Source organism: Desarmillaria tabescens, assembly GCF_030435595.1.
Source record: "Desarmillaria tabescens strain CCBAS 213 chromosome Unknown EV420scaffold_1, whole genome shotgun sequence".
Classification (NCBI taxonomy): domain Eukaryota; kingdom Fungi; phylum Basidiomycota; class Agaricomycetes; order Agaricales; family Physalacriaceae; genus Desarmillaria; species Desarmillaria tabescens.
The window spans coordinates 3,857,178-3,877,847 of NW_026848300.1; the positions used below are offsets into that span (position 1 = coordinate 3,857,178).

At 48.6% G+C, this 20,670-nt stretch overlaps 6 protein-coding genes and 1 non-coding gene across 7 annotated transcripts; 4 read left to right on the forward strand and 3 right to left on the reverse strand.

The window, feature by feature from the left end:
* Positions 1 to 1,837: 1,837 nt before the first annotated feature.
* Positions 1,838 to 3,337, reverse strand: EV420DRAFT_1634785 (uncharacterized protein; the record flags this gene model as incomplete). The annotated part of the gene is made up of 3 exons (XM_060476368.1): positions 1,838 to 2,220; positions 2,279 to 3,107; positions 3,146 to 3,337. 3 exons carry the CDS (start codon positions 3,335 to 3,337, stop codon positions 1,838 to 1,840), a joined length of 1,404 nt encoding a protein of 467 aa, XP_060340153.1.
* Positions 3,338 to 3,668: 331 nt separating this feature from the next.
* EV420DRAFT_1500027 (glutaredoxin) lies at positions 3,669 to 4,643 on the forward strand (the record flags this gene model as incomplete). Its single annotated transcript, XM_060471014.1, has 4 exons — positions 3,669 to 3,843; positions 3,898 to 3,972; positions 4,024 to 4,360; positions 4,417 to 4,643. Coding segments are annotated over 4 exons (712 nt in total), but the record flags the coding sequence as incomplete, so codon positions are not given.
* Positions 4,644 to 6,052, reverse strand: EV420DRAFT_1757898 (uncharacterized protein; the record flags this gene model as incomplete). The annotated part of the gene is made up of 7 exons (XM_060480526.1): positions 4,644 to 5,172; positions 5,228 to 5,362; positions 5,420 to 5,540; positions 5,599 to 5,666; positions 5,724 to 5,848; positions 5,900 to 5,973; positions 6,023 to 6,052. 7 exons carry the CDS (start codon positions 6,050 to 6,052, stop codon positions 4,664 to 4,666), a joined length of 1,062 nt encoding a protein of 353 aa, XP_060340155.1. The 3' UTR covers positions 4,644 to 4,663.
* Positions 6,023 to 7,979, forward strand: EV420DRAFT_109561 (uncharacterized protein). The gene is made up of 3 exons (XM_060465796.1): positions 6,023 to 6,587; positions 6,644 to 7,564; positions 7,620 to 7,979. The coding sequence occupies exons 1-2, from the start codon at positions 6,514 to 6,516 to the stop codon at positions 7,554 to 7,556; spliced, it is 987 nt and encodes a 328-aa protein (XP_060340156.1). The 5' UTR covers positions 6,023 to 6,513; the 3' UTR covers positions 7,557 to 7,564; positions 7,620 to 7,979.
* On the forward strand, positions 7,980 to 9,332 carry EV420DRAFT_109562 (Isochorismatase-like protein). Its single transcript, XM_060465798.1, has 4 exons — positions 7,980 to 8,190; positions 8,247 to 8,766; positions 8,819 to 9,040; positions 9,102 to 9,332. The coding sequence occupies exons 2-3, from the start codon at positions 8,403 to 8,405 to the stop codon at positions 9,019 to 9,021; spliced, it is 567 nt and encodes a 188-aa protein (XP_060340157.1). The 5' UTR covers positions 7,980 to 8,190; positions 8,247 to 8,402; the 3' UTR covers positions 9,022 to 9,040; positions 9,102 to 9,332.
* A 4,011-nt stretch (positions 9,333 to 13,343) lies between these two features.
* EV420DRAFT_109706 (uncharacterized protein) lies at positions 13,344 to 14,410 on the forward strand. Its single transcript, XM_060465811.1, has 2 exons — positions 13,344 to 14,182; positions 14,238 to 14,410. The coding sequence occupies exons 1-2, from the start codon at positions 13,549 to 13,551 to the stop codon at positions 14,288 to 14,290; spliced, it is 687 nt and encodes a 228-aa protein (XP_060340158.1). The 5' UTR covers positions 13,344 to 13,548; the 3' UTR covers positions 14,291 to 14,410.
* A 1,884-nt stretch (positions 14,411 to 16,294) lies between these two features.
* Positions 16,295 to 16,385, reverse strand: EV420DRAFT_t24. Its single transcript has one exon. It is a non-coding gene; the product is annotated as a tRNA-Asp (tRNA).
* Between the last annotated feature and the right edge of the window lie 4,285 nt (positions 16,386 to 20,670).

A 20,670-nucleotide genomic window follows, 5' to 3' on the forward strand; every position in this document is an offset into this window, starting at 1 on the left:
ATCATTATTGACGACGTCTCCCGCGCCACAATGGCTCTAGACTATACCCGTTTGCGAGAAAAAACCCTTCTAAACAGTCTGGAAGCCCAGCTTCGGGTATGAGATTCGGCATGGGCTTCGAAGGACAAATTAGTCGCCGGGCGAGGGTGTGAGAGAGACACCGACGACACTGAAGATTACAGCATCAGCGATCCGGTCAGCAGAATATCTGAGAGACCTTACAGTTCCTACCACCGCGTATGCGACGTTTCCAGTATTTATGAATGTTACTGTCATCGTCCATGACCAGAAAACTCATGGTGTCATCGTCATCAGAGTTCCAAGCTGAAATCTCCTTGTCATAAGACGCCAGTGTGCAAAATAAGAGTGAGACTACACCAACCGCGTCTAGTTGGAAAACGATGCGAGCTATACGTGGTCTGAGGGTCCGCTGTCCTGGGCCTGTTCATTGCAGCAAAAAGGTGCTACTATTCGTGAAGAACGGCGTCCTCAAGGGTTCGAGATTCAACCGGGAGGACGTCAGACGTTGCAAAGTCGGCTGTTATATACTCATCAGCTCGACGGTAAATTGCTTTAGGAAAGAACACACAGCAGGAGCGCACGGTGAACAAAAAAATTGACAAGAGCACCATGCATCCCGCATGAGGCGAAGAAGAGACGCTCAAGTCAGCCAAAACGGTCGAAGACGGGATATAGAGTGTTTGTTGTTTTTGGTAAGACGGCGTGGCAAGACATGACATGTGAGCGACGTCGCGGACGTGGTCCGTGCGAACGCTAAGGGAGGTTCACGTCACGCGCGTATAATGAGGCTGACAAACTTACGGTTGGACAGTGATCAAGAGAACGCCTCATTTGAAGATGTGGATAAACCATTTATCAGCATCTAGCTGCTGTAGTCCGGCATTCAGAAGGAAACCAGAGAAGAGCCCTGATGTGCTATCAAGAATACCTATTTAAAAACTGGCGGCATAATGATATAATTGAATAAACTCACAGACGTCGATAAAGCATGCAATGCACGCTCTATGAATGAATGATCCCCGAAGGGGAAAAGACGTTCAGTCTTGGGTTTTAGGTTGGATTTTGACTCTGGACTCGGCGGATGCAAGACCGCAGGGAGTCAAGACTGAGGAAATAACCCTCAGGGTAGGCGAAATGGACCCACTAGCAAGGAAACTTTGTTGCAAGGAGTTCGCACGAACATAATAGTAACGTGGAAGAAGGCAGAAAATTGTTCAACTCAAAACGACAAGGTCCCCGGGCCACTTTAACTCCGTCCAGTCAATGCATTTGAAAATATCGGGTTAGGGGCACTGCTTACGCCTCTGCCAACAAAATACGGTGAGCGTTTCGACAACAGGACCGGAGATGAGTCCTGCTCAGTGTTGCAGTGTTGCCTACCGAGTCCTATCGAAATGGAGTTTGGTCACCAGTGCCTCAATTACGGTGATTTCGGTACGGAGCAACTCGTTTTCCATGTACATTGCACGAGTAATGAGCATGGTTTGATGAGAACGCGTAAAGCTTGGTTCCAGGCTCGAGACGGTTTGTATATTGCTGATTAACGCAATCTCATAAATCCATTTGAGGAGGCTGGGCTCTTCTGCTTTACCGACGACCGAATATCGAGGGTGGTTTTTGTGGTGAGTTGCCGGTATCGCAATGCAGCCAGGTACAGATGCGCTCGGATAGGTAAAGCCAGGTCTTTAGTTTATTTGATTGTAGTAGCAATGTCGAGTGAGGTGTGTCAAGAATCATAAAAGTCCATCACCGTAAGTTTCGGAAAGTCATAGAAAGGTCGTAAATAATGCAGCGCCGGTTAATTCAGTGCCTTTGCTTAAACAAAACTAACCCTCAAAACACCCTTCCTATCCCAGGACGGCATAGCTGAGCGGACGCAGCTATCCATGCTCAAGCGTAGGTCCGGATAGAGCCTCCCGTTCACCACGATGAACTGGATTAGTTCGAGCTCGGCGAACTGAGGACTGGATAGCACTTTGTCCAGATATTTCAGGAACGGCTGGTCCAAATGGAACTGGCGAGAGGCAGCGAAGGCAATATCCAGGACCCGAAGACAGGGGGAGGATATTTGTAAGAGCACATGATTTAGCCATGGAATAAGGGAGAGCACACGGAAAGGCGAGGATAGGCTAAGCCTTCGAAGGGATGTATTGGACGAGAGGTCTACTGTGGATATGATCGTATCTGATGATATATCCGCTGTTTAGACCAAAATGAGAATGAATACCGTTTTGGGTCACAAATATAGATTTCTTACCTAGCGACACAATTTCTAGATAGTTGAGAGACGAACCCAGTGATCGTAAAACGGCGGAGGGATCCGTGTACCTCGAAACATGGGCGCCGATTGATGTGGTGAGTTCATCACCGCGCTTCGGTGAATGGCACGCCCAGTGGAGACTCTTTCTCAGGAATGTCCCTGCCCCCCTAAGTGAAAGCGCGCTCTTTTCATCGTCCATCATGATTTTATCTGCCAACAACCGCTCAAGCACAGGTGGCGAGTCTCCGAACTCAATATCCTGGAACACGACGTGGCGCAAGGCCGTAAAACCTGCGACAAGTTCGGCAAATTGTGAATGTCGGGGAAAAGTGACACAGGACAACTCCAAGGAGCTGACGGTGTCGAGGGACAGCATTAGTGATGGAATAGGCGATCCGGCTAGTGCCTCCCAATCGGTATTCTCGAGGATTAGTACTGAGGCATTGCCGATGTCTCTAAGTCCCTGTAAGGCGCAGGCCAAGGCTTCAAGTTGCGACGGATTCCATGACATGGCATCATGATGCTGATGCGATCCCACAATATGTATGCGACGAGCACGGGGATATATGGTGAAGAACGAGAATGGGTTGTCGCGAAAAGAACTGAATGTTTCAACGGAAGTATGCTGAAGCCGGATGGACGAAAATGCATGGAAATGAGTGCGAGAACGCCAGCTCTTGCACACAAAGCTGCATTTTTTGAGGTTTCTGAGGTCAGTGCTGAGCTCGTCAATGATTTCTTCCTGCAGTTCAAGAGGAAGCACGGCAGTAAGACGTTTCGGGTAGGCGTCGACGATGGAGGAAACTGCCTGAATGCCGTTGCTAGTCTAAAAAAAGTTTAAATCAGCCTTAAATGGGTCTAGACTTGTCCCCGCCCGAGCTTACCATGTTTGTCAAATATCTTGGCCAATGGTGGTCGCGCAATAGCTAGTGGTGGACGACGATGAGGGGAGATGTCGGTGTGCGACGTGAACAGAACCAGGAAAAGTGTGGGGATAACGACTTCGCGGAGTTCTATGTAGGCATTTATGTGAAACCGAATAGCCGCTCCCGTCATGCGGGACTCCTGGAGGACGTTAGGCTCGGGAATATGCAACCAACAGCACCGCGTCCTGTCACATCTAAAGCAACGGTTTATTTACCCTTTATTCCAACAGAAGGGTAGGTGGGAGACAGACGATATTGAATCGCACCAAAGGCCAAAAACAAAAAATATATTGGCCGGCCCAGGAAGCGGTAGATTGTATTCTCCGGACAACATGATGATCATGAAGCAAGCTGTGTGAACGATCGGCAATCATCGGATGCCGTTTCGGGCCGCGGTACCCTCCGGCTAGATCCGAAGCTGTACATGGGCTTCCATCTTATCCGATAAAATGATGAATCAGCATGGCCAATTACCACCAAGTCACCTCCCCCTCCCATTTCCAGGAGCTCCTCTCTGCCGACCTTACCAGAGTATCGCTCATTAACTTCTGGGCAGACTTTGCAGAGCCATGCAAGCAAATGAATGAGGTCGTCTTCGAGCTGTCGAAAAAGTACCCTGCTGTTCTTTTTCTCCAGGTGCATTTGCAATATTCCATCTTTTTTTCATATACTTACCCTTCCTGTCTTCAGGTCGAGGCTGAATCTCAGCCAGATATTGCCGAATCTTTTGACATTGATGCTGTTCCGTCTTTTGTTATCTTGAGGGTGAGTGGACCATCATTTTCGACATCGAGTAGCCTATTAATTAGATATCAGGGTCATACCCTGTTGGATCGGATATCTGGAGCCAATGCTCAAGCACTGACGACTGCCATCGCCAAACACGCGGCTTCGCCATCTATCAATCCCTTGTCCAAGACTGATCTGGCCCCAGCCAAGGCCGCCGACATCGTCAGTGAGAAGAAGGAAACGCCGGAGGAGCTAGAGAAGCGGATGCGGGGCCTGATGAAGCAGTCAAAGGTGGTACTTTTCATGAAGGGCAGCCCAGATGCTCCTCGCTGCGGATTTTCGAGAAAGATCACGGGGCTTCTGAAAGACCAGAACGTAGAATTTACGCATTTCGACATCCTTTCAGACGAAGACGTCCGGCAAGGTATGTGGGGCAGATGTTATTTTGAATATCGCCCGACTTAAGCGGTCTGTCTCTAGGTCTGAAAAGGCTGAACGATTGGCCAACGTTCCCCCAATTGATTATCAAAGGGGAGTTCGTCGGCGGGTTAGATATTGTGCAGGAAATGATTGATAACGGAGAGTTTGCCGAAGCCATTGCTTAGATCAGCTGTACGGCCTTGTAGTTTGTACTTTACATTGTACATCAGATCCGGTGCAAGCATACATATGGTATGTCTAATAAATGATTTTACAAACACTTTTGACCGTCTGTTAGGGAGATTAATTATCTTATATATCCCTTAACCTTGAATCCTTTCTCTTTCCAGACTTTCTCGATACAAAGGAGACTGTCGACCGAGTCCAAAACTGTCTTCTCCCAAGGGATGAACGATTCGGGCTTCATTCCGATCACCTCGTCAATCCTCTTCCAGTCCAGTGGGAGGGTGTTGGAAGGCCATTCAGGTGCCCTACGGGCATCGGCAAGGCGTTCTTTAAGCTCCGGGCGTTCGCGCGCTATGGTCTCGATTGCTGCCTTGTACGAGCACTCGTGGGGACAAACGATAGCTACCCTCTTACGACCAATCTTGGATGAGGGAGGTGACTCGAGTGCAAGAACGTGTGCTCTAGCGGTATCTCGGACGTCGATAGCGCCTGGAGCCATAGGAAAGGCGGTCGTGTCTGGTCGAAGGAAGGAATAAATAGTCGAGTTCGTGGAAAGAGCATTAAGGTCTGGTTCGGGAAGGAGGTGCTCAAAGCCTGGAGCGAAAGGACCATAATTGAATGGCGGTCCCACTGTCGAACGTTAGTAGACTGCGGAAGGTGAAGTTCTACTTTAAAACGTCCGCACCGAGGGTAACATCGATCTCAGGATGGATGTGGGAAAATTCGACTACGGCCAAGTCGGAATATTTCTTTTCGGCTACGTAGATAAGGAAAGGATGTCCGGAGGCTATTGCTTCTTCTTTGGTGATGGGGTTCCAGTCTGGGACGACCGCCGAAGGGTGAGAACTACTATGAAGGGCTATCGAGAGGGACTCACTGTCTGCGTTATACGGGCCATTGGGGAAATCATAAGTCAAGACAGAGCTGGTAATAACTGCCCTTGGGACTTTGGCCCTGACGGCCTCTCGCAACACGTGAAGAGAGCCTTCGATAGCGGTCTGTAAGTTGATGATCAACCGCTGGTAACATAATACAACCCAGGAAGAATATACTCACTCGTAAGGCTGCTTCAGCACTAACTCTTCCTGGGAGAGGAGCCGCTGCATGGATAATTCCGTCTACTCCTGTAAAGAGGAAACATAAATATATTGATACTGAGAGCGACGGTCAAACTGTCTGACCATTAAGGATTCGACTAAAATCCCCCGAGCAGATATCACGGACCTCTACGACCTCGAAATTGTGGCGACTGTAATTGGCAGATAGAGCTTTCTTTAGTAGCTCGATTTTTCTGCCTCTTGCGGCCCTGAAGAGGAGTGTTAGACGAGGAAGGAGGACGCTGAAAGCATAAGCGTACGCTCGAACTTTGTATCCTTTATCTAGTAGCTGGGTCAAAATGTGCAGTCCGATGAATCCGCACCCTCCTGTGACCTATCTGAAATTTAGACCGGGTTCCTGGCGGAATGAAAGGCGCACGAACGAATATTAACTTCCGAGTCGTAGTCGACATGCTGCGAGTGGTGGGAACCATATTAAAGGCGCCTAGAGGTAAATAAAAGGGCGAATAGGGAGGAAGAGATGTAAAGCTAGGATTGCTGCCCAATGCCTTTTTATATGTCTTCTATCGACATTCAGTTTTCCAAAGAAACAGTGTCAGGCAGGCGGCTACGGTCCCTCGCCTGCTAAAATTTGGTGTCGCCGAGTGCCGACGGGATAATCTAGACCTAACTTTCAATTGCTTCATTGTCTGCTGGCCGAAGCCTCCTGATGAACCACAGGAATTCAAGTAGAGGATCACCAAGCAGCATCGGGCTTGCCTTACCCGTGCCCGAGCCCCAAAATGGATGAACGGTGGACAGCCACGGCACGTGAGCGGCGCGTCTGATGTAATCCAGAGGCGCAAATTGAAACAATTTTCAGTTTTCTCTTTCCTTCTGCCAATACAATCCAACGCAATACTCGCCGCGCAATATGGATTATTTAGACCCGGCAACTCGTGCAAGGGTCATGAATGTCATTCATTCTGCTGACACAGGGAAAGGGAGGTTCGTCGTGGTCCGAGTCCTTTTCGGCCCTGAAACGTCTCTGAAATTCTAGTTAGGCCCATAGAAGAATTGATTAAAACTCAGGAATCTCTGAAAGGACAGGAATCTCAGCGCCTGAGAACGTACTGTACTACCCAGATGATGATTCCCAACCGCGACCTTGATGCCTACGGCACGCTGCTTGGCACCGCCGACGTCATCAGAGTACGAGCAGATTTCGAAATGCGAGTAGAACGTCACCTTAAAGTCATTTCCGCAACATCTGTTGATCTCGAAGCATCCAAAGAGGCTGCTCGTGCTGCTGCGGCTGATGAGCTCTATCAAATGCGCTGGGGCCCCACCCGAGTTCCAATTTACAATCTTTTAGGCTTGTTCACCCTTCTTTACCCGCCGGAGCGGACTTCGTATCTTAGCATCGCGAAGTACCTCATTAAAACAGCTCGAGTTCCGGTAGACGGAACAGACCTTTCTGGCACCCGTGCTCTATCACATTGCTTTTCCACGAAGCCTGGCTTCGACCTTGAGTATGCGCAGATTCTCTATGATGCTGGCGGAGATGTCAACTCTCGCAACCGTTACGGTTCGTCTGTCGCGCAGGAGATCGTTCAGGTCTACAAGCCAGGTGATCGCGATGCTGTCACTCGCGCTCATGCTGCATTGGAATGGTTTCTTCGGCACGGCGGTAATATCGATCTGGCAGATGAGGATGGATTCACTGTTCGGATGACTATCGATCAGACCTTGCGGAAAATACCAACGTTGAAAGGAATTTTGAAGCTCGTAGAAGCGGAGGATGCCAGACGGAAGGCCCTGGGGGACACTTGTTGTGCGACATGTGCACGGACGGGGGAGAACACGACATTGGCACGCTGTGGGAAATGCAAAAAGGTTCGGTATTGCGTGCCGAGGCTACGTGCTTGCCAGGTTTTAGACTGGCCAAAGCATAAAAAGACCTGCAAGAAACTTTAGGCTATCCGGTGCGTCGCTATCTACTCCGATTACCTTCTGCCAGCTAATCACGAGTTTTGTAAGGTTTTGTATCGTTCAGGCTTTATAATGTAAATCATCGAAATAATTGTCTTGGGCGACATTATTGTAATTTTGTGAGTGCGGAATATGGGGAACGAGTCTTTGACTAACAACTTGCTGGATAAGTTACTTACATATCTTACAACGAATTGATTTATTATCGTCTCGGAATGACCGGCCCGGAATTTCGACACAGTATCCGTTGTGGCCTCGCGTAGTCCTATGACCATCCATGGCTGATTTGACTCCTCGATTGTCACAAACCACGAATTCAGGTGTTTCTTGGTGTCGGTGACTTGTCCACCAGAAGCCGAGGTTTTAGGAACAGGAACGCGTTGTGCCCCCAAATGATCACTGCTCGTTCATAATGACGTTGTTCAATGTGGCAGACATGACTTCCAGTGCTGAGACTGCTACTTACGGTGTAACCATCACCATCAGAACCTCAACAAGTTCACATACTTGCGAGTTCAACATGTGACGTCGTTACCCAGAGCAAGCTTTTAGTGTTCGAGTACTGTGGTTCGGTACGCCACACCGTCTGACGGCCTTCGCTACCCTGCTTTCATGAAAAGTAACGTTAATTCCTTATCTCGACGGTGCAAACGGCGGACTGACTGTAGGTCACAGAACTGCACTTTGCTTCGTTTCGGCGGCTTTGCCGAACGATGGCCCTCCTGTGACATTTGATCCCCTCCACGACATCTATTGGTTTCGGACTTTGTTGTATAAGGATTCCGTCACCTCAGGGCTTCCGGTTGTCCTATCCTTCGACTCGAAACTGCGATGCCAGGAAATACGCGCAGAGTACTCCTTATCGTAGATGCTCAAACGGCAGCGCTCTCTCCCCCACCAACCGGAATTCCCTCCTCAGAAACGGTCCGCAAGAACATTGCGCAAATTTTAGAAACTGCGCGGTCCGCAAATCCACCACCATTGATAATCCACATTCGAACTGCAGGTGATGTCGGAGAACCTGATGAGCCAAATGCACCGGGATGGGAGCTTGTCAACCCGCCACTGCCAAACGAGCCAGTGATCGATAAGAAGAAGAATAATGCTTTTGCGGGGACAATGCTCGGGGAGCTCATAGTTCCTGATGCAGAGATCGTTGTGGTTGGACTGCAGTCGGATTTCTCTCTGAGAGCGAGTCAGTCGACGTCCGTTTTTTCTCATTTCTGCAAACTCTGATTTGTATGTAGCTTGCAGTGCTGCTTTAGACCGTGGTAACGAGGTGCTGATGATTCGGGGCGCCCACGGGACGTATGATCGCCTAGAAGTACTTTTTGGAGAAGGGACGACTTCAGCGAACGCGGTTGAAGCTGAGACGGAAGCGGAGCTTGAAGAAGCTGGAGTTTGCATTTTAGAGATGAAGGATCTGCCGGGGATTTTCAGCAATCGGTAAGATTGCATCTATACTTTAGGTACGTGTCCAGGCAAGTCGAATTACCGGAGATGCTTAACGATACTTAATAGGTCGGGAAGGGCAATTCCAACAATGTAAGGCAGTCAGGAAGTCTGTACAAAGAGCTTCTCACCATTCCTCGTGAGTAGGGCACCTGCTCTACTCTCCGTACAATCAAATGCGAAGAAGTTTCGATGCCGATGCCGAGTCTTATGCGAGCCTTCTTCATCAAGATGTCAGGCTTTTCTTCGGGATCGTCTGAAACGTTCTTACACACAAAAAGTAATGATGCCAGACTTCTCCTTTCCAACTGCTATCAATTGTTTGCCGGACGCACTTCCTCGCCAGAGCGTGCTTGAAAAGACCCACGCCAGAACGTGGAAAGCAGATACTTGAAACTATCAGTAAGATTAACAATAATGGTCCTTATTGATGGCGACGTCGCTTTCACGTTGGAATGTATAGCAGACGATGGCGAAGAGCTGTTTCAAAGTAGGACGCCGGCGCCAAAGAAGTATTGCTATGAAGTGAGTCACTAGGCAATCAAATAAAACCAACGTTTTAGTACCATTGCATAGCTTCACTACCGTCGCCAAATATTCCTGTTGAAGGACAGAATGCTGCTGTTGATATGCGGAGCCTCAAAGTTCTCGGGCAGTAATAGCATTCGGAATTCCTTGGATGGCCACAGGCCTGAAGAGTTGAGCCGAAGACACGTCTTTGGCGGCAGGCACTCAGCGGCGATCGGCCCGCAAGTCCCGACCAAGCTTCAATGGAGACCACCATGTTTATCTTTGCAGCATGCGCGTGCTTATACGGTTTCATCTCGCAGGAAACCATCGTCCCTATGGCTCCTTCATAGAACGTCTATCCGAAGTACTATCTTTTAGCTGACTATTGCTTAAGCCTCGTGACGTTTCCTGACATGCTCTGCTCAACCGAACTCTAACAACTCACAGATGCCTCGGAAATATCTGAAAGGATGTATTTTACATATAATGCTCCGATGTCGCCTTGGTGAAGCATACCAGCGCTCCCGCCTTGTTCATCATCAAGGAGGTTTGCATACCAGGATCCGTCTCATCGATGTATCAAGTTTTTCTTTCCTGTGTATTTCCTTGGCTGGTCCCCTCTGTACTCCGGTGCATATGAGGCCAACGAGTATCCACTCTTTCCTAGGCTTATGACACACGAAATGGCAGGTCGGTGCTGATTTCGGTGCCATCAACGCGTTGCGCGGCGATACATGTTCCACATGGTAGGATTTACAGTACGGTGTTCTTTGATCAAGGGAGATCCTGATGTGCTTATTGCGTATGGTGTAGACTGAAACGTCGGTATTTTCTAGTACAATGACATCCAACTTGTACCGCGCCAAAGATGGAATGAGCATCAATATGTACCATGATATAAAAGACGACGTATGAGGTGGGTACTTCTTCACTACACTCCTCCTTTCTTAAATAACCACACCGCATAATCTCTCACAACATGCAATTCAACATTTTCAAGCGTACCCCTATCTTCCAAGGTGTTCGGTGTGTATCCGTCCGAATGTCTTGTTTGCCCACTAATGCTCACTGCGGCGGCATTCACAGGGGACTATCCAGGTTTGCGCTCCCTTTATTTATGCTTCTCTCTGACTAAGTCTTCACAAGTCCGTCCAATTCTGGTCAAGGGTGAGTGAGCTCTACTACACTATCCGAAGAGCAAGGCATACCATATAGCGTATCGCAGATACATCCCTCGCGGGTCACAGAATGTCAACAGCCAAGGTTCTAAAGGAAGTGGAGGAGGAGGAGGAACCAAGGGCTCCGGAGGACAAACTCAAACTAGCTCAGGCTCTGGGAAAAATGGAGGCCGAAGGCTCAGTGGAAATGCGTAAAGGTCGACGATGGGAGAACTTGGTCCCTCTACGCATTTGAGTTGCCACCCACTTTATCTTACATCTATCCACCGGAAATAATTCACGCTCCCTCCCCCTTGCTAGCAATCCTTTACTCACACGTCTTTTCTTCACGGCGAGCAGGAGCTTCGGTTCTTTTCTCTCGATTTGTGCTACCAGACCTACTTATATCCATATAATTCTATATTTGCACTGATGCATACGATACCTCACAGGCTAAGTATCTGAAAGGGACTGAGTCTAAGCCAGAAACATAGAGTATACGAACGGTTCGCGTAGCCCTGTGATAAAAATCAAATGGTATATGGGAAAGTTTGATCGTTTGAAATCATTTGCTAAGTAAAAATGCGTCGAGAAGTGGTTGCTAGTTTCATTCTATCCAAGTTCAGCCAGTGAAAGTAGATAAAATGGTGCGCACCCGCGTGCTGCCTGTCTCTGTGTCTAACGTGTTCTTAAAGCCTGCAAGAATCAATTTCTTCAACCTCCTGAAAACCGCACGAGTCAACGACAGAACTCACAAATCGAATCCAGAACCGCAGGCATGCTGGTACTACTATTGCCATCTATCCACGTCGTGCATGGATCATTACGATGTTTAGCCTAAGCAGAATAAGATCTGACAGAATGCTTAGGCTGTAGATGCATCCGACAAAGAAGGAAACGGTAACCAAAACATCGCAAAGACATTGCTTCAGCCACGTCGCGTGCGATGTCTCTGCTTCTGACACACTGATAGTGTTCGTGGGCTGCATCAAGGCGGAGTAGTGTTGTCAAGGAGGTTCTCGGTGAGTCCAGAGGCTGGATAGTAACTGTGATTTTAGCCCTAGTAGGTGCCTAGCCATCCTAAGCCGTCCTACCATCTTAGAATGACGTAATTGTAAAAATATCTGCGTATCATGAACCAAGTCTCTGACTGGGAATTGAACCCAGCTTCCGTGTGGACTCGAAGATTCGGCGAACTCAATAACTGATACACTACCAAAGACAATAGGGTGGCAATTACTATCATTAGCTCCTGATTCTCCATATTAGGAAGTCTACCCTTTGCAGCGGCAACATGCCTTCTGAATTCTTTTTCTCATAACTTTTATACCGAAACCGAAGGAACGCAAATTTGTATACGACCAAGGTGCATGCATAATCTACACATATGTAACGGTAACCGACGAATGTGGTAGCATTCTGAAGTTGACTGGCGATGGCCAAGGGAGAGAGAATCGATGAGGCTGTAGAGATATGGACTGGTGACGGACAGCGAGTTCGTAGGTATGTGCAATCTATATTCTAGGCCGAAACTTAGCTAAATCTCGAGCCTACAGTCTGCCAGGCAAGTAAGATTCAAATATTCACGACGGCGCAGTTCATCAATTCGAATTTCTGCAAGAAGATCAGAGCTCCTCCATACTGCCAGAACACAACAAACTCGTACGAGGACATCCTACACCAAAGGCGATTTCCCTTCGTCACTCAATTTCTTCCCGCGGCGCGCCTCGTTCTCATCTAACCGCGTTTCCAACAACGAATCACTGTTCTCCCCAGGCCACCCTAAAAGCCTTGTTCTCCGTTGGTGCATTTTCGTTACCAGCAGCGCGGTGATAAACAGCGATGATATCGTTGCTAAATGATGATCAGTGCTAGGGTAGTAACAGGCGGGGGAGGCATGGGTGGTTGCCATGGGTTGTCCAAGGACCATCTTATCCTGATGTACCCTGGGCGCCTATCCGACGTCGACGTGGGACGACCACGAGTCCTTCAATAGAGGGTTCGTCACTGAGTAATGACCACGGAATCGTCGAGTATCTGGGTCGTCATGTGGGAATGTCTGGGCGGCTCGCCATTAACGACTCTTCTCCTTCTCGTCCGACACTACCTCTCTTATTGGCTCTCACTTTCTTTCATATCTCCCTGCCCCTTGGAACATGATGCGCGGCTGGATTAGTCAGTGGCATGAGAGGCAAAGGCCACATCCGGTCCGTTGTTTGAGTCCACTGACCTTCCGGCTAGTTTTTGAAAGAGCGCTAGCAGTTCCGAAGTGAGTATGCTTGCTATTCCATCTTTTATCAGGAACTTAATGAACTTCGGTAGACGCTCCGGTTCCTCGTGGTGTGTTCGTCAAAATCTGGAGCAGGCCCTGAGTTGATTATATTCGAACTAGGGCATGCTCGCCCACCTTGCTTATTTCAGTGAGCTCTATCGCCGTGCCGTCCTGAAAAGCTCTAACCAGTCAATGAACATAGTATGTCACGCTGCACCCATTTCCTGACGGATCAAGGACTCAAGGAACCGGAGCCTAAACCCACTAGATCGCAGAAAAAATTTCAGACCTCTCTATCCCAACCCGTTGCGATATCCGTACATCGTTCTCATCGGATCCTGGTGGTCGTACGAGTCATGCTACCCCTCGCACAGTTGTGATGTGCGATTGATTGGCGCAGGTCGAGATGGCGCCCTTTCCAATAGGCACCGCCTGAGTGAAAAAAAAGATCTCTCCGAAAAAACCGTCTGATAACCATCTCTGGCTCACAGCTCTCCATCTTATCACCCGAGCTCTGGTCTGATGAGAAGCGAACGTACGGCACCCCAGGAACTGATGTTGCTCGCTATTTTTTCCTTCGGGGACTATGATGCAAGCAGGGCGATCTTCACACATAGTATATGAAGGGGAGAAAGGAGGCCGAAACCAACCGTCACACGAGATTTGTTTCAGGATTCCAATGGACATTTCTGGCGCACGCTCCCATTCTTGGAACAAGGCGCCTTTATTAAGCGCAGGCCGTTGCCCTCCGGAGAAGACCTACCTTCGATGCTGTGGTGTGATTCTCAGCCAATCTTCAGCATCGATTTGCGACCTCTGTTCGCATTTTATTTGCATCGGAAAGCATGCACACGGCGCTTTCCTTCGTCTCTCGATCTCAGCAAGATCGTCGAGTCTTCTTAAATCCTCGCGCGGCGTCGACCTTTTAGATGGGATGACCGATACCTCGACAGCATGTGCGGATCGTCGAGGCTGGTCCTCTTGCACGCAGGAGTCACCGTCACGCACTCGACGTCTCTTCCCGCCCATGCCTGGCCCCTTCTCTTCCCCTGGTGCAGGTTCCATCCTCGACGCCTCTCCGAATGGTACACCTGCAAGCGTGCCCCTTTCACTCAACGGCGCAAAACATAAATTTTTCATGTGCGGTACAACTCCTCTTGACGACCTCACTTGGAAGAATCCGTACTATAATCCTCGCAACAACAGTATGCGGCCCATAGGTATGCGCATATAGTCCAGTTCCGCGTAGTAGATGATCGATGTCTACCCGAGAAGAGAAGGACGAACGTCTGTACTCATCTGAATTCTCAGTCGATGGCAATACCTGATGTTGTACCATCGTCTATATCCCTCGAGCATGTTAAGAAGACCCGTCATGGATGTCGGTGAATCCTGCGATAATGCGTGTGCCGAGTTCGGAGGAAGCTGCTTTTTTCCAAGGAACCTGCAGCAAAAAGGCAACGTTGTTTCAGCGCCTCGAGCTGAGCATTGTCTCCCGTGGTCTTGTCGCTTTCCCGCTTTCCGGCACCACATTCTTTAAGTAGGAGAGACGACAGAAGCTGGATCGATGGACCCTCCCCCTTCCCTTCCCATCTGGAACCCGCAACTATCAGGCGACTTCTGTCTGCCCCCTAACGCCACACATATACAGCCTGAGCCTTTCCAGGTTTCAACAATCAACCTTATCCCCCCTATACACACGGCGTACCTGCTCTCAGAATTCTTCCCTTTATGTACCCATATCATGACATATCCGCCTCGGACTCGTCACGCAGAATGTCAGTCAGTACGAAACTGCTTTTGTGATGAACATTAGCGTATGCGATGGCACTTGCGAAGTCTGACCCAGCGTCGGCCGAAAAATTCAGGACAATGGATATGTTCTCGGCGTGCTCTCACCTATAGACTGAGGGTTTTTCACCTACGATGACGCGAATGGTTGCAGAGTGATCTCCAGACTGTCGTTGATGTTAACTCCCAGTGATGCCGTTTGGTCAGCGGGTCACGGAGAAGCTCAATACACATGCGCCCTCAATTTCGGAGAGCCCCAAGTCTGGTCGCCAATACACCCAGCCGACACATTTTCCGCACTTCTTTATCTTGATAACAACATTCATTCGTCTTCATTCTCATCCACTCTGGACGGGTGCTCCAGAATCTCCTAGCGGTCTCACGTTGCTTTTGTGACCGGTTGTTCTTACGCATGCCAGACATAACGGCTTGGGAAGACATTGAATCCTTCGCGCTAGTCAAGATGGGACCGCTCGAGCCTTAAGAGGAAACACTCAAGAAAGACGCATTTTTCTTAAATTCACCCCTGGCAACAGGGCGATTTATTGGCGCTTGGAGCTGAGGGGTGCCTCTCCATTTTCTGCAACCGCATTTCACGTAGGGGGACTGTTTTTGAGTGGAAGGACCGTATACTTCAACCGACTCCAGTGGTTGGTACAAGTTCACTCTGACGTGAATGAGACGGCGGAGAGCATCATTCGCCCTCAAACAGAACACTGTGACGGTGAGGAGTATCAAAGCCCGTCTGGGAATTTCTCCTCCTTGCAGTTCTTTGTCCTGATGTTCCTCAGTGCGTCTGGACAGTGCGCAGACCACTATCGACGAGTACCAAGGCCTGTTGCTTTGAACCATATGATTTTGCTCTCACATGCCATCAGTACTCAGAACTCATTCTCGAGATCGCCATCATTCGAATTCCTTTGTCCCTTTGTCCTTCATGGATATATACCAGGCTATCCCGTCTGAAAGGCGCCTATTCTATGAATTTTGTCTTCACAAATCCGCCTTTTTCTCTCTCTATTTGCCATCTGATACGCCGTCCGACGTCATGATATCCCTTCTCTGGTATTTCCAGCATATTTTACCAAACTCAGGTTTATGTCGTGCCCTGCCATGTAATTTATCACGGGACCGCCTATTTCATCAACGCTGCCGAAGATCTCCATGCGACGACATACTAGGGTACGGTGTATTTCCTCCAAAACGATACAGCACTCAAGACTTTACAGATGGTCATTTCGTGGGTGTATCTAGATACCTGTCGGAACTGGATCCAAAGGGTTTATGAGAGACGTCTGACTCGGACGAGGGCAAATGTATGTCGTTCGCCTTCTGGAAAGGTCTCGTTCTCTTCGTCGTAGAGTCGTTTTACCTGTATCCAAAAGTCACAGTCGGGCGACGGGCACTTGCATGTTGTATCTACTATTGCACATTGGATTCAAATAAAAATTCTAGTCACTTCAATGTTCATTGTTCATAGTGTTGATAATTCATTTGACGGACGTCGGAAACCAAAATTAATGTTGCAAAATATTTTCTACCTCTCTGGCTGGGAGTCGAACCCAGCTTTTGCGCGGTAGTCTTTTTGAGCTCAATGACAGGCGCGTGTACTAACCGATATACTACCAGAGAATTATCCATCGTCGACTACAGATTATTCAATTCTAGTCGTCCTCGTGGGCCTTTCAACGAGCTCAAAGTGTAATTCGCGTGCTTGTATCCCTTCTTCAATCCGTCCTCTCCGCGACACATCTCGTTCTTTCGTTGGTGCTAGTAGTAGTGATGATTAATACGGCTTCTGGCGTGCTGGGGTAATAAGGCACCGCCCGACTCGCCCTAGTCGTTGTGTTCATCTCAGAGTGTTTTTTGGGATGCCAGGTCCAGCGATAGGGAATGGCTAGGCCACTTACTATATTCTCCTTCTAAACCTTGAGATATACATTATCCGAAAGGTGAGATCAGTTAGGACTTTTTTTGTACTTTTTTGCCAGTTTCTTCTCTCAGATGTCACGGCGAAGACGAGGAAACGCGGATTCCTATGCGACGAAGGTATCCTAGAGCCAAAGCTCAGCGCAGAGAGGAGTCATACGTGTACTAGCTTCGGGCACAGCGAATGGTCACAACGGTGAAGGTGGTGCAAGGTACGTTAATTCAAACAACTACGACAAAATCAGTTCTCATCCGTATTGCCAGAACACAGAAGATTCGCACCATTCTATCCCATTTCCTGATGTTGCTCAATTCCTTCCCGTGGCGCGCCTCATCCTCGTCCGAGCGCGTTTCCGACAACGGTCACAGTTTCCCCCGGCTTCACTCTCCTTATGTGCTTTTTGTCACCAGCAGCGCGTGCCAATCACAGTCATAAGTGCCAGGCAGCCCTGGCGACATCAAACCTTCAAACACCAATAATAGGGCCGAGCAGGTACGCCGGGGTATTCAGGTTCGAATTCGACACAATACGGATACCAAGTTAGTCTTCTGTCGTTGTATTCTGCGTGCTTTTTCTCATATACGACAATAGCTGCAACGGCAAAAACAAGGGGATTTATATGATGACGGTGAGCACATAATCTACACTCGCAACGATAACTGATGAGTGTGAAAGAACCAAGTCAACTGCAAATACTGGCCACGGGAAATGGATATGGGCTATAGGGTTATATGATATGCTACCAATAAACCCAAATATGGATACCTAGCAGGAATTCTTGCGTGTGCGAGAGGCGGGGACGGCTTGAATGGCTGCGACGACGAAGGTAGTGGGAGGCACATCGTTTTAGACGACTGCAGCAACGTTAGCGCTCATTCATACCGTCAGTCCCCCCAACAAATGCTACCAAAAGGCAATTTCCTGGATCTTTCATCACTCAATTCTTTTTCGTGGTGCTTTCTTTCTCATCCAACCGCGTTTCCGACAACGAATCACGATTCTCTACTAGTGATCCTAAAGGTCACGCGTTCCTTTGACGCATGTTTGTCACCAGCAATAGATGGCCAAAATGTGGCTGCTACAATGGGAGATGACTGCCGGGGTGATAAACGGGAGAGGCATCACCGGTAGTGACTGTATGAGTGCCTATCAAGTGATATGGGATGGTCTAAGATCTTGTAATGGAAGGATTGCTATGTGGAACAGTCGACGTATGGTCATGCGTGAATGACTAGGTTGCTCGCATCAACCACTTCTCATTCTCGTGTACCTGCTTGGCCCACATATCTCCACGCCTCTCAGACCGTAATATGCGGCTGAATCCGTTAGTGGCATGAGGCCTTGAAAGACAACACCTGGGCCATCGTTTGGGTCTTCCGGCTAAGAAAGAGCGTTCTCAGTTCCGAGGTGAGTATCCTTACCATGCCATCTTTTATTAGGGACTTAATGAACTTCCGTAGACGCACTCGCTCGGTGTATGTTCATCAGAATCTAGGTCCAGAATATGAGCTAGATATGAAGGGAACAAACTGTTTGCTTGCTTATTTGAGAGTATCACGGTGAGCGTTATCACCGTGTCGTCCTGGAATGTTCCAACCAAAAGATACAAAGATGCCGCACCTCCTTCAATTAAGGAAAGATCAAAGACTCACGGAACCAGAGCAAGGCGACCAAATCACTCTGTCTACAGGAACATTTCTCGCCTCTCTATCCCAACCAAGGACATCCCTTCATCTCCGAATATTGCACATTATACTCATCGGGCTATTTCAGCGGTCTCACATCGGTTTTTGAGATCTGCTCGGTGTATCTTTCATTTCATCAGGTACCGCTCGAGAAAAAAAGTTCTTCGGGAAAAGAACCATCTTTCTACTCTCGAGCTATAGTTTGATGAAGGTGAACGTGCCGCATCCCCAGGAACTGATGATTTCGCTCGGCCTCTCTTTCTTCGACGACCGCAAGGTTTTGTGAGGCAGACAACATTGGCGGATCTTGAAGAGAAGGAAAACCAATCGAGACCCTTCGATGCTGTGCTCGTCTTGCACGGCTCTTCTAGCGTACACTCCCGTTTACGGAAAACGGAGCCTTTATCGAGGGCACCGCTATCATCCGGACTCGAAGACGATATACTATCGATGCTACAACCCGATTCGCAGCCAAGTCTCGGAATCGGTTTGCCGGCTTCATAGTGTCCTCCGTCGACGCTCCAGTTGAATGGGAAGGACATCAACTCTGCCTCGATAGTTTCCGCACAATGTGTTGATGTATATCAAACTTGCCTCCCTCAAAAGGATGTTGCATGAAAGGTGCTACTGCAACAAGGCTCGACAGCGTTACTGAGAGACACGCCTTCGAGCTCGTGTCAAATGGTGCAGGATACGCTGTTTGATACGCCTGCCAAATCGTTTGTTTGCAAGTAGTATTATATCCTGCGGGGGAATGCCGCGTCAAAAACGAAGGGACACGGAGTTGTATATTGTCAAGGTGAGTGCATGGGCTACACTTGTAACAATAGCTAATGAACGCAGTAGAATTAGGACATCGATTGACGCTGGCCATGGGAAATGGAAATAGATATAGAAACATGGACTGAACAGGCACCACGTCACAGTGGGTATATGCTACCTATATCCTAGAACTGGAACACGGCTGGATGTCCAATAGGGAATCTCGTGTGTATGAGAAGCAGATACAGCCCGAACGGTCGTGATGGCAAAGGTGGTGGAAGGTGCCTTTCATTTTAGGCAACTGCGACAAATTTAGTGCTCATTCATACCGCCAGACCACAACGAATCCGTACGATTTTCCAGGCCCTTCATGACTCAATTCCTTCTTACTGTCCTTTCATTCTCATCCAACTTTGTTTACAACTGCCGGTCCCAATTCTCTCCGGACCATCCTGAGAGTCTCACCTATCAAGCAATGTGGGATGGTCCAAGGTCTTGCAGAAGAGTACTACAATGAACGTGGAACCGTTGAACTGTGGTCATACGCAAATGACTAGACTACTCGCCATCAACGATTCTCATTCTCGTCCGATACCCCTGTACTGCCTCGCTCATTGTTTCTCTTCTATCCCATTGCCCCCTGAACATGATGCGGGCTTGATCAATCAATGTTGTAAGCTACATGTAGACAAGTTGTTTGCGCGTTCTTACTGGATTCTAAAAAGTGTTGAGGTAAAGTACTGTACTATTCCATCTTTGATCAAGGACTTAATGAACTTCTGTAGGTGCTCTAGCTTGGCATGATTTCATCAGAAGCTACGGGTGGAATGAGTTGATTATGGGGGAACAGGCCGTGTGCTTGCTTATCTGAGGAAATCTCGGTGAGCATTATCACCGTGTCGTCCCGAAACTTTCTAACCATAGGTCCAAAGATGCCGCGTCGCCCTCAATCAAGCAAGGATCACAGACTCGTGGAACTAAAGCCTAAGCGACCAATTCATTTCGTCCACATGAACTTTTCGCGCCTCCCTATCCCAACCAACGAGATTCCGTCATCTTCGGATGTTGCTCCTTATTCTCATCGGGCTACCTCAGCGGCCTCACATCGGTTATTGAAATCTGCTCGAGGAAATGATTCTTCGGAGAAACCCATCTTTAACTGACACCTGTTCATTTCATGTCTCGAATTCTCGTCTGATGAAAGGCAAACGTGCGGCACCCAGGAACATGAAGTTGCTCGGCATCTCTCTGTTCGACCTTTTGTGATTCAGGCGGCCACTCTGGCGAACTGTGAAGAGAAGGAAACCTATCAACAACCTCTTCAATGTCGCAATTCTCTTTGCATGGGACGCTCCTATTTGTGGAACAAGGAGCCTTTATCGATGGTTGAACTAGCAACCTAATATCGTCCGGACTCAGAGAAGACCTACCGTCGATGCCGTAACGTGATTCCCAGCCCGGCCTCAGCATCAATTTGCGGACCTCATACCGTCTTCCGTCGACATATCTTCTGCGTCAGAAGGCATATCGACTTTCAATG

Coding starts and splice junctions, on each gene's coding strand:
- EV420DRAFT_109561 (XM_060465796.1), top strand. CDS start 6,514: ATGGATTATTTAGACCCGGCAACTCGTGCAAGGGTCATGAATGTCATT. Junction 6,588..6,643: donor GCTGACACAGGGAAAGGGAG/GTTCGTCGTGGT, acceptor AATTCTAGTTAG/GCCCATAGAAGAATTGATTA.
- EV420DRAFT_109562 (XM_060465798.1), top strand. CDS start 8,403: ATGCCAGGAAATACGCGCAGAGTACTCCTTATCGTAGATGCTCAAACG. Junction 8,767..8,818: donor GGATTTCTCTCTGAGAGCGA/GTCAGTCGACGT, acceptor ATTTGTATGTAG/CTTGCAGTGCTGCTTTAGAC.
- EV420DRAFT_109706 (XM_060465811.1), top strand. CDS start 13,549: ATGATGCAAGCAGGGCGATCTTCACACATAGTATATGAAGGGGAGAAA. Junction 14,183..14,237: donor CAACAGTATGCGGCCCATAG/GTATGCGCATAT, acceptor CTACCCGAGAAG/AGAAGGACGAACGTCTGTAC.